This window comes from Colossoma macropomum, unplaced genomic scaffold, assembly GCF_904425465.1.
Source record: "Colossoma macropomum unplaced genomic scaffold, Colossoma_macropomum, whole genome shotgun sequence".
Lineage (NCBI taxonomy): Eukaryota > Metazoa > Chordata > Actinopteri > Characiformes > Serrasalmidae > Colossoma > Colossoma macropomum.
In genome coordinates this window covers 23,248,470-23,261,071 of record NW_023494794.1, presented here as the reverse complement: position 1 = coordinate 23,261,071, position 12,602 = coordinate 23,248,470, and the positions used below count along the sequence as shown (strand labels likewise).

General features: G+C 39.3%; 1 protein-coding gene across 2 annotated transcripts in view; it reads left to right on the top strand.

Moving 5' to 3' along the window:
- LOC118814840 (nucleus accumbens-associated protein 2) overlaps positions 1-12,602 on the top strand; it is a 74,561-nt gene that overhangs the window by 48,344 nt on the left and 13,615 nt on the right. The window contains exons 1-2 of one of the 2 annotated variants that reach the window (XM_036580654.1): positions 3,652-3,839; positions 8,209-9,082. In XM_036580654.1, the coding sequence (XP_036436547.1) occupies positions 8,248-9,082 (835 nt within the window). In that variant the 5' untranslated portion in view covers positions 3,652-3,839; positions 8,209-8,247. Of the gene's footprint in view, positions 1-3,651; positions 3,840-8,208; positions 9,083-12,602 lie in introns of those variants that run through there. The other variant, XM_036580652.1, reaches the window with a different exon arrangement.

The following is a 12,602-nucleotide window of genomic DNA, read 5'->3' as shown; positions in this document are numbered from 1 at the left end:
CCTATTCCTAATTATAAGGTAATATTAATTATATACATGTGAGCTTCTATCAGTTTTGCAGTGGCTCTTTCAGTATAGAGTGCTGGATTAGAGCTGCCGCCGCTATTTTCCATTCCTAACAACCAACCGGAACACTGCTTAGACTACAGGTCGTATTTATAGTCAGTAATGTATCTAGAACTTACAGATAGACTAGAGTGATGTTTTTTCTCGCACATTTGGTCCCATTGTGAACCTGGGTGTGATTGGTTGATTCCTCTGTTACTTACTAATTATGTTGGTATCTAACATGTAAGTCCTTCAGTCCAGCTCCTGAGGTCCTAACCAATGAGAGAACTCATTTGGCTGTATCTACCTGAATACCACAGAGAAACAATCCTGATTGGATAATTTTCTGCTGGGCATTTCAGGATTTGAACTCCTTTGTTTTCAACCAGAACACAACAATGAAATAAGAGTATTACTACAGTATCTGAGTTTAAATGCAACAAGCATGATAATTATATTAAATAAAAATGAACTAAAATTACATACATGTATTCGCTCGCAGAAATCATTGCTGCTACTTTACAGGCCTAAAACAGGGGTGGCAACATGCGGCTCTGGAGCTCCATGCGGCTCTTTTACTGCCCTGTTTTGGCTCCCCAGCAGAATTAGATTTGTAGGTGAAAATAAAATAATCCTCCTTTGCAGTAAAATAAAGCTCTGCTGATCGTTCAACACAGTTTTACAGTAAACTATCTTAAACACTGGAGTTAATGTAGAACTGCTAATTCACCCTTTAACCCTGAAGATCTGCTGGTCACATAGCAACACAGACTATCTGGCCTAGCTAGTAGCTAAAAAAAGGCAAAGAGAAAGATGTAATACAAACATCAATAACTTGGAGACAAACAGACTTTTTTGCATTTATAATCACTCCAGCTGGTTTCCTGATACGTTTAATCTGCAACGAGAAACTGTCAAACACTAATAAGTCACAAACCTGAAGCCAGCCTTGTAAAAACGAACATTGAGAGACATTTTACAAGAAATTGTTCTACTTTGAAGAAATGTTTCCTGCCTGAGATGCGAGAAAAGCGGCTATAGCTGAGCTAAAGCTTAAAGCAGAGCAAAGTGAGTCTGTGTTTTCATTTATATTATATTTTTAGCCTATCTTAGTACTTTAGCACATACCGAGACATATTTATAGCCAAGACAGTAAAATGGACATAAAATGTTGTGGCTCTCAAGGTGGTTTGATTTTTGTTGAAAGGACAAAATGGCTCTTCTTCACATTGGCTCTTCTTGCTGACCTCTGACCTAGAAGTGCCAGGCTTTGTCATGGCTGCTATTACAGCTTTAGCTAGATAACAGTATTTTATACAGTGTCAGGAACCACGAAAAGGAGGTGTATTAGAGATTACCAAACAACTCCACACGATTCGAGGCAAATGTCTGATGATTTAGCCACATAGTTTGCATCATGCTAACCTAGCAGCTAGCTTCCATTACATGTTAGCTACGTTAGCCTTGTAGCTCCAGTGCAAAATTAACAAAGGCTCAGTTCAAACAGCGAACGTGTCTGATCGACTACATTTGGATTAAGAGTGAAAACTGAGTCGATCCATAAGAAAGAGTACTGGAAAGCGGGTCGTGTACAGATATGAGCGCATGTGTTATGTTTTTAGACATGTAGTCTGTGATCTGGCTCCGTCCCATTCACTGTCACATTCCTTTCATGTGAATAACTGGTATCTTTGGCCACTTGGCGTAAAGGTGATGAGACTGGGCTTGACTGATGGAGTGTGGTTGGCATTAGCAGGCGTATCGTATTGTGCTCTACATGTTTCTACATAAGTCTGTATAACTCATAGCCTGGCTTTACACGGTGAAACTTTCGCGGAACTTTCTTACTACATGAAACTAAACGGCGCTTGAGTTATGTATAATGTAAAGTGTCCTAAGTCTCACTTTGAACTTGCCGCAACAGCTGCAAGTGTCTCGAAACAGGTTTTATGAAGCAGCTATTGAAAACATCACGTGATCGTCATAAGACATGCTTTCAATCCATTGATTTCACTGCATAATTCAGTCATTGAGATGTAAACAAAGTCATTCTGAGTGGTTTGTTATGAAATGCCCTGTTCTAGAGATACTCACTGACTCAGATTACTTTATAGTGGTGGTGATAGGAACCAGTGTGCAATATCTGCACAAATATAGCACTTTTATTCACTATACTATATAAAACCACCAGTGAACCTACACTTGTCTTCTGAGTTCTTATGTGTAATGGTGGGAGTGAAACAGTTTTATTTAGGTACTATGGTACTATGGTACCACCATGAATAAGGTAAAAACTATTGTAAAACATATCATATAAATGTCAAAACTATCATAAAAACAATGTCTCTGACATTTACAACAATTTACTGGCAGCAGTTGCAGGTAAAGTACTGCGTATTTACAGTAAATAATTATAGAGCATATATACAGTAAAATACGCCATGGGCCTAAAGTTTTATGACACGCTTCTATAATCTGAGAATAGTTCAGCCAGATTGCATTGAAGTCCCTGCAGTTTCTGGGGTTAATAGGCTGCTGCCAGTAAATTATTGTAAGCTTTACAGTATGTTTTACAGTGCAGACCTCCCACTATGCATTGTGTTGTCTGGTATGTTACTGTAAACCAATGCACGTCTCTAAATGCCCGATCTTTTATAGTATGATCCTGTAAAATAACAGGGCAGTATTTTACTGTAATATAAATACTGTACATTTACAGCAGTTCTTTTACTGAGTACTTTTGAAAAGTGCACTTCAATGCATTTTTTTCTTTAGCAAGTGATATTTGACCTGGTTGTAGCATGATTATGTCAAGGTTATGTAGTCTTAAAGAAGTTTGCGCTTATATGGACCAAAAGAAACGTTAAATTGTAGATACAGACATTAACATAGTAATATAAAATTACAGCATACCTTTGTTATTGCCTTTGATAACTGCTAAGGGGCTTCTAAGGGTCAGAATATTCGATATTTATGCGGCGTGCGCAGCCGCACGTTTGGCTGGAGTTCTGGCTTTTGTAATTGTTCAGCATCGTGTTGCTGCGTCTCTCGGGTTTTGGGCTGGAAGTATGAAGCTCACTGAAAGCTGTACGGCGCGTGTTCGCTTTTTCTTCCCTCGTACTGTCCTTAAATGACTTTCCTTCTGTCTCACACCCTTTCCCCTCCCCCCTCCCCCTGACCGTCTCCTTCTCTGTAACTGTAGCCTGTTTTCTCTGCCCTCCCTCCTTCCCTCCTTCTCTGTCTCTCTCTCTCTCTCTCTCTCTCTCTCTCTATGCGACGTATAGATGCTGCATTGATTGCACACGCGCAGCCTCTCCCGCCTTTTCCTTTCATCACTGATACACTGGAGCTGGGCTGCAGCAAGCACTTGTTGAATTCAGCCAAAGAAGCGAGGGATAGAGACAGAAAGGTAGAGAGAAACAGAGAGAGAGAGATAAAAGAGGGCAAGAGACTATTAGACAGTGTTAGATTTTAGACTTTTGCTGTGATAGCTCTGGGCTCAGCGTGGTCCACCCCAGGCCCGACTGAAGACGGACCGTGGGCAGGTCAGACTTTTTCTGCGATGGAGGGATTGAGGGGGAGGAGTGGGAGGGGGCGGAGGGGCGCCAGTGGGGGCGAGGAGGTGGCGGCCTTTCAGTTACTGTTCCTGGAAATCTGCTGCAGCAAAATTTCTCAAGAGCGTAACTCGTGTCTGCAAGACGTTTGTGTGCGTCTGTCATAGTTACTGTTGGTGCCTCTGAGTTTAGAATATAGCTTATGTTATACACTGTGGTGGATCGATTGCATGTAGGGTAAGAGCACAACTGTAGAACATTGTGATTTTGTGGCATCGCTTATAAAAGGCAAAACTGTGAGGTTGTGAGATATTTATGAGTTTGTAATTATCGCTGTTACTGTTAGTGACTCTGGCTTTAGGATAAAGCTTTATATTTATGTTGTATACCATGGTGGGTCGACTACGTTTGGGGTAAATGGGCAAAATCGCTTTAAAAAAGGGAAACTCCTGTGTTTATAGGATGTTCGTGTTTGTCATTGTCGTAGTTACTCTTAACGCCTCCAGGTTCTGAGTGTACTTTGTTATTTGTTGTGGCTGATATGATTAAATTACAGAAAATTTGAATTTTTCACCAAACTCTTACTTTAAAAAATGGAAAAACTCCTCTTTTTGAAGACGTTGATGTGTTTGTCATTGTCACAGTTACTCTTAACGTCTCCAGGTTCTGAGTGTACTTTGTTATTTGTTGTGGCTGATATGATTAAATTACAGAAAATTTGAATTTTTCACCATTTAAAAATGGAAAAACTCCTGTTTTTTAAGACATTAATGTGTTTGTCATTGTCATAGTTCCTCTTAATGCCTCCAGGTTCAGAGTCTACTTTGTTATTTGTCATGGCTGATAGGATTAAATTACAGAAAATTGACATTTTTCACCATTTAAAAAATGGAAAACTCCTGTTTTTAATGCATTAATGTGTTTGTCATTGTCACAGTTACTGCTGATGCCTCTAGCTTTAGAATATGGTTTATGTTGTATACAGTGGGTGAACTTCTGTGGTTATAGAACATATGTGCGTTTTTCACCGCAGGAGTTACTCATAATGTTTATAGGTTTTGGATTTAGATTTTTTGTACAGTATTGTTGAAATTGAGATAAATTGTGGAAAAGTGTCATTTTGTGCAACATTATCACTTTAACAAGGGGATAACTGCTGTTTTTAAGGATGTTTATGTGTTGTGTGATGGCCATAGTTACTGGTATTGCCTCTGCCTTAGAATATAGATTATGTTATATACTCTGGTGAATTGACTACATTTGGTGTAAGCGGGAAATTGTGGAAAATGTAATTTTCACCAAACTTTTGCTGTTATTGTTAATGCCACTGGCTTTAGGATATAGCTGGTTGTTGTGTACCAATGTGGATCGATAACAAGACAAAATTGTAAGACACATCATTGCAATCATCATTACTAAGCCATTGTAAATGGCTTTAGGTTCAGAATATATCTTATGCTGTAGCGGACGGGATACATTTGACATAAGCGGAAAATTATGGAAAACAGCTCGTTGAAAAATGATCAAACTGAAAAATGGAACAGAATTTAGATAAATAGATAAAAGGCTTTAGATTCAGAATACACTTTATGAATATTTAAAATCAGAATAGACTGAATGTTACACAAAACTAGTGTGTTTATAAGACATTGTGCATTTGTCACAGTTATTCTGAACAACACAAGGTTTATGGCTGATTAGCTGTATTTTAGATAAGGGCAAAACCTGGAAAACTGGGGAAAAACATTCCTTCAAAAACACAAAACTCCTGACATTTGTGCAGCTGAGTTACTCTTAATGCTTCTAGGTTCAAATTTTATTTTATATTACATGTTACGGCTGATACATTTCGTGGTGATGGGGAAAAGGTGTGAAAATATGGTTATTTTTGCCTAAATATGGCTTTAAAAAGACAAAACATTTGTGCATGCATCATATTTATGAGAGTTATTGTTTAGGCCTCACATCAAGGTGTAAACAGAGTCATTCAGGGTGGTCTGATGCTCTGTGGTGGTGATAGGAACCAGACGTCCCCTCTAAAACCTCCCTCACAGAATGTTATTACATGAAACGGTTATGAATTCACTGCCTGATGAACGTGACCTTGTTTTGTGATAGTTTTGAGAGAGTTTGCCTAAAACGTACGTTTTCAATCCGTTCATAGTGGAGGGATACATGCAGTGCGTTGTGAGGACAAATAGTCCCCAAAGAAAACATATTATTTTAGATTTTCTGCTATTTTACCATCATCAACATTCCATATAAACACTCAGAAGACAAGTGTAGGTTCACTGATGGTTCTGGATAGTAAATAAAATGGCTATATTTGTGTTGTAGTCATGGTGATAACTGGTTCCTGATAGAATAATGGTGCGATCACCCTCAACCGTCAAGCTATAACCAAAGTGTTGTCTCATTTCTTCTCTTTTAAACAGTTTGGTAGGGAAGTTATTTCCCAGCTGTCACAGCGTGAATGATATGATGGATTATTTATTGAATATTACTTATTAATTAATTATTTGACTTGTCTACTGAACGATTATTTTGGTACGTGTCACATATTATGACATTTTCCGGTTATTGCGATTGTTTTACAGAAGATTTTGACGGCTTTTGCATGACTCATTCTGTCGTCTCTCACCCTCCCTCTCTTCCTCTCCTCTGTCTCCGCATCCCTTTCTGTCTCTGAACTGAATTTCAATCTGTCGGACGCGCAGACGCAACCAGAACGGAGCGATTCGTATTGCAATTCAACACACAGTGTTCTCTATCTTTCTTCTCTCCTCTCTCCCCTTTTCTCTCGCGCTTTTCTCCACTTTTCTGGCCACTCATTTGAAAGGTAGATAACTGTGGATATATAAACCCAGTGATTGTCATTTTGCTATACTGTTCAGACGTCATTACACTGTTAGTTACACTTATTTACTTATTACTTATTAATTCTGTTTGTTAATGATGTTAAAAAAAACATCAAAAACATGGAAAAAATGCAAAAATACTATACACACATCAGTACCTTCATCTAGGGCTGAAAGATTAATCATTTTTATATCAAAATCGCAATTTAAGACTTTAAGAGCTGCAATTATTTAAAAATCATAGCCTACAGTCTTAATAACAGAGAGTTTTTCAAGGTTCCTAAACATGGTGGTTCTTTAGTAAAGACAGTCATTCTATGTAGAACCATTTGCATGCTTAAATGGCTCTTTGCATGGTGAAATGGTTCTTCAGATTGATGGAGAATGTGTTGTATATGGTTCTATATAGCACCATAAAGGGTCCTATATAGAACCATTTTCAAAAAAGTACTATATAGAACCATATAAAACACATGATCCATAAATCTAAGGCAAATCTAAGCATGCAAACAGGTCGTTCAATGTTTATGGTTCTAAATAGAACCATTGTCTTTACTAAAGAACCTTTGAAGAACCATCTTTTGTGTGTACATAAGTGAAAACGTAAGCTTTAGCAGGGGAAACTGCACCTAATAAGAGCTTATGAACTGGCTGTAGAGAAGATAGACCAATCAGAGGCAACCAAACCTTCATGTGTTGCGACATCACAACCACTGGCAGTTTGGCACAGTAAGTTCAGGGGTTGAACTTTATGCCAAAAAAGGTGGATATTCTGGTCTTCTTGGCCAAAATAAATCAGACCTGAATTTCAATTTATAAAAAAATTGCAATTTAAATTGCAGTCGAAATATTAAAATCGCAATTAGATATTTTCCCCAAATCGTTCAGCCCTACCTTCATCATAGTCAAATTATAATAAAATATCTCCTGTTCTATTTAGACAAATGTGGTGTGGATTGAAAGTTTAGAATCTACATGATTTCTCAACTTGTCTCAGTGAGCTGTGGAATAGTTCTGTAATTAATAATATAATCATATATTATTATAATAAATCATGAGGAAAAGTGTGATCTCAAAAAGCAAAAAAAAAAAAATTTGGTTTGTGTGACAAACATTGTGAGCTACTAAACATAGGAATAGGAAAATAAATCACACGTGAGATGCACTTTTTTCTTTCCGAAAACACTCTGAATGTGCGCACTGAAACTATTGCAGTGCATCCAACAATAAAGGCAGCGTGGAGCTTCTTTTGCACAGTGATAGGAAACACGGTAGCTCAAAGAAAACTCCACTTCAACATAATGATTCATTCTGCTGACCAACATGGACGTGCCCACTCACCACCTAATCTGGGGGCAGATTTTGATCAGTTAAAGGGGACAAAGACAAACGTGACAAAGGTATCACTGGACGAGATACTTGGTGCGATAGAACTACAGGACTGCAAAAAGGTTGAAAAATATTCATGTAAAATTTTTATTATTTATTTTTGGTGCAAGAAAACTCACAAACATTATAAGTGGACCTCTGGGAAAACACAAATGTAGAATATGGCTCTTTTAAAGGAGAACATAGTAGTAGAAATTGTGGTCACAAGTTAAGAAACGGCAACTAGTTTTGTTTTGCTTCATTTTAAAAATGTATTATCAAAAATTAAGTACATTTCTTAATATATTCCAAACACTTCTTACAGTTCTCCCTCTCTCCCTCCATCCTTCTTACTTTGTGTCCCTCTTGTTCCCCTTCAGATGACCCGCCGCTGTCTGGACGTCTGAAAGCCGGCCGCCATGTCCCAGCTGCTCCACGTGGAGATCCCCAACTTCGGCAGCACGGTGCTGGGCTCGCTGAACGAACAGCGCCTGCTGGGCCAGTACTGCGACGTGTCCATCCTGGTCAAGGGGCAGGCCTTTAAGGCCCACCGGGCGGTGCTGGCCGCTAGCAGCCTTTACTTCCGCGATCTTTTCAGCGCCAGCACCAAAGCCCAGTTTGAGCTGCCTTCATCGGTTACTCCAGCCTGCTTCCAGCAGATTCTGTCTTTCTGCTACACTGGGAAACTGACCATGGCTGCTAGCGAACAGTTGGTGGTCATGTATACGGCTGGATACTTGCAGATCCAGCACATTGTGGAAAGAGGAATGGACCTCATGTTTAAGGCTAATTCGCCACATTGCGATTCGGCCACGGCTACCATAGACGAACCAGGCTCCGAGCCACAGAGTCCCAGTAATAATCCTAACGGTAACCCCAGTAATAATCCGTTATCCATGCTTGGGCCTCCAGGCTGGTCACCTTCTCTAGTTGCCCCAGCCAGGAGGATCAAGCTAGAGGGCAGCGAAACACCGCTAAACCTGCAGGGAGGTGCTAAAAGGAGCTCCAGAGAAGGAGCGACGCGAAGCGGCTCTCTTTTCTATGCCGGAGGGGTGGGGTTTTACCCACCAGCCGTCCAGACGTATCCCGTAACCCCTGGCGAACGCTCCAGCCCCGGGGCGTCCAGCCTGCCCACCACAGACAGCCCCACGTCATACCAGAATGAGGACGAAGAGTTTGAAGAAGAGCCCTACGACGGCATCACGGAGGAGGCCTTCAGCCAAATCTACGGCCGCACTGCTAACCCTTACGGAAGTAATCAAACTATATTTACTAAATCTACAGTCCTCCATACAGTCTCTCTCTACTCCACCGTAACCAGTCTGCTGAAACCTGTTCGGCTTCTATAACCTCTTTAGTTTTAGTACTGGAGCTACCAGGTTAATGTAGCTAATATGTAATGGAAGCTGGCTAGCCACTTCGTAGCCAGTTAGCACTGTGCAAACAGTAAGGAGTTGTAAACTCTAATAGACTTACTTTTGTGACATAATGTTACCTATGAATATTAGGGGTGGAAAAATAATCGATTTTTAGATGCAGTTCTCTCTGTTTATTCTTGTTTCTTCTGTTATATAAAAAACGACTGCAAAATGCTAAAGGGCGCCGCGAGCAAGTCCTCAGTGAATGGTGGTAAATGCGGCAAAACGGCTCTAGTCGTTTTCTACAGGAGCTTCCTTTAATTTTAGAAAGTAGATGTATTCCACTAAAAATCAAAGAAAACTTACCAGTACCTTTCCATTTTGCTACAGCAAACAAGATGCTCATATTACTGCTTCTGAGTGGTGATTGGTTAGGATTACCACTAATGTATTGATTAGTTAGCATTACTGCTACTGAGTGCTGACTGGTTAGCATTACTGCTACTGAATGCTAACAGGTTAGCATTACTGCTACTGAATGCGAACTGGTTAGCATTACTGCTACTGAGTGCTGATTTGTTGGCATTCCTGCTACTGAGTGTTGATTTGTTGGCATTACTGCTACTGAGTGCTCATTGGTTGGCATTACTGCTACCAAATGCTAACAGGTTAGTATTACTGCTACTGAATGCGAACTGGTTAGCATTACTGCTACTGAATGCGAACTGGTTAGCATTACTGCTACTGAGTGTTGATTTGTTGGCATTACTGCTACTGAGTGTTGATTTGTTGGCGTTACTGCTACTGAGTGCTGATTGATTAGTATTACCGCTACCAAATGCTAACAGGTTAGCATTACTGCTACTGAATGCTGATTAGTTGGCATTGCTGCTACTGAATGCTGATTGGTTGGCATTACTGCTACTGAGTGCTCATTGGTTGGCATTACTGTTACCAAATGCTAACAGGTTAGTATTACTGCTACTGAATGCTGAATGGTTGGCATTGCTGCTACTGAGTGCTGATTGGTTGGCATTACTGCTACTGAGTGCTGATTGGTTATCATTACTGCTACTGAGTGCTCATTGGTTGGCATTACTGCTAGGCCTAGCTCCCAGAGTGTGGGCTACATTCATCTAAGCTAACAGTACTTGTTAAAGACAAATACAGGTCAAACATCAGAATGTAGCAGTTTGAATCATGAGCTGTTTAGAGGTTCCCATCCCCACTAATGGGTTTACACAGATTTACTCTATTTTTGTACTTAACATTTTCTATGTAAAATCTCAGATCTTATACTGGATTCTGATTCACTGCCCAGCTCGGCTCATAAACGAATCATTCAGCTCATAATCTAATTACTGCGTTTGAATAGGCTGAATAGGCTGCGCCAAAGCAGGAATGCTAAACTGACCACTTCTGTGGCTTGGTGTGCTTATCATTTTAAATATGTAATAAATCTGTCATCAGTCCTTATTGCAAATTACGTGAACAGATAACAGTTTTGTTGCACAGAGATGTTTCTGTTGAGGTTTTTTTCTGGGTGTTGTGATAAATTAGAACATCTGTGTGAACGTAAATGATGCTCGGACAGTTTTTACATGTTATACATGGATATATATATAGAGAGAGAGAGAGAGAGTAGTGTACAGAAGTCTCTCCCTCACAAAATTCTCATGTGAAAAGAACACCTGTGGTTTCTGCACACTTCACATGTTAAAAATGTGTGATCACGTGAAAAAAAACGTGTGACTGCTTGTAAACACGTGTGGTTTTTGCACACTTCACATGTGAAATATATGTGACTTCTCTGAAAGGGGAGGAACCTGAGCACATTATTTATCGCCCCGGCAAGAATATAAATGCACTGCAAAACGCATACACATACAGAATTTGACATATGATACGCATGATTCTTATTTATACACCTATTATACATATTCATATTATTTGTATTTATTGTAATAATAATGTTTTTCTAAGCAAATAAATGCTTACAGACCACATTTTTTAGGTGCCAAAAACTTTTGCATGGTTCCATGTATATATTATGTTTTTCAGTTTTTTAACATAATTTGAAAATACTTATTGCTCTTTACATTGTGTTTAAATTTTGTGATGAACGAACCCAAAGAAACGACCTGAAATGACTTGGAAAAAATTCTAGTTCCATTGACTTACATTAAAAGTAAAGCATGTGTTTTCTTGTCCTGTAAAGTTATGATTTTATATGTGTATATATATATATATATATATATATATATATATATATATATACAGACTGTAGGCTCTGTAAGGGACTGTAAAAGAAAGCGTTACCTACATTTTGTCCATATCACACAGCTCTAGTGTGGTTTACTGTTGTCTGTTGCGGTAGTGGTGAGTGGGAAACCCCTTCACTTCACTTCACTTCACTTCACTTAAGCTGTCTTTTATTGTCAGTTTACTGAGGTCATGATGACAGTGATATTTGACCGTGACTTGTTTACTAGCATCCAGCCAGCAGTTCCCAGCCTTGGCTTGGATATATTTGCTGGTGATGTGGGCTGCAGACATGAATGAAAGCTGTTATGACATTTTCTTATAAATTGTTTATGATGCATACGATTCAGCCTTGTGAGAGGGTACATTAGGGAAAGTGTTAGCAAAGGGTGCTCCACGTTGTCTGCTCAACAAAGATAACACAGATGAGTGCTAAAGCAGGTTTTTTTGCACGTGCGTTCAACTCGGCAGTGATGAATCAGGTTTGAATTGGGCTGAAGTGGCGCGGCAGAATCTGTTAAAGGGCCTTTATCACAGGAAAAGCGAATGTTCTTCACAATTTGGTTTAGTAAGTAAACAATGTTTCTAAACATGCACTCTTCAGTCCATACAGTTCACATGCAACGTGGTAATAAAGCTGCCGGTTTTGAATATAGTGTTTTTGTGACGTCACAAGAACTAACACATTTACATATCAGCCCGCAGCACTTCAGCCCCGCCCACTCATGCTGAAGTTATAAGGAGTGGACTGTTGAATGAGACATAATGTAGGAAGGCCAATCAAAACAGGGTCTATATATGTGTATATATCGCTGCTGTCAGAAGAAAACCTCATTTCTCCATTTTTTTGTCATTTTTCATATTTTTTACATATTTTGAAAATACCTGTTGGCCTTTACATTGTTTCTAAATTTCATGATGAATGGACCAAAAGAAACGGCCCAAAGTGACTCGGAAAAAATTCTGGCTCCATTGACTTACATTAAAAGTAAAGTAGATTTTTTCCTTTTCCTGTAAAGTCACCATTTGGAGATACGAGGTTTTCTTCTCACAACGGCGATATGTATAATCGGTTTTAAAGGCACAGTAACAAAAACAGCCTGTTTAAGAGGTTGTGGTCATGTGATAAAATGAATTAAGACCGTCTTTTTGTA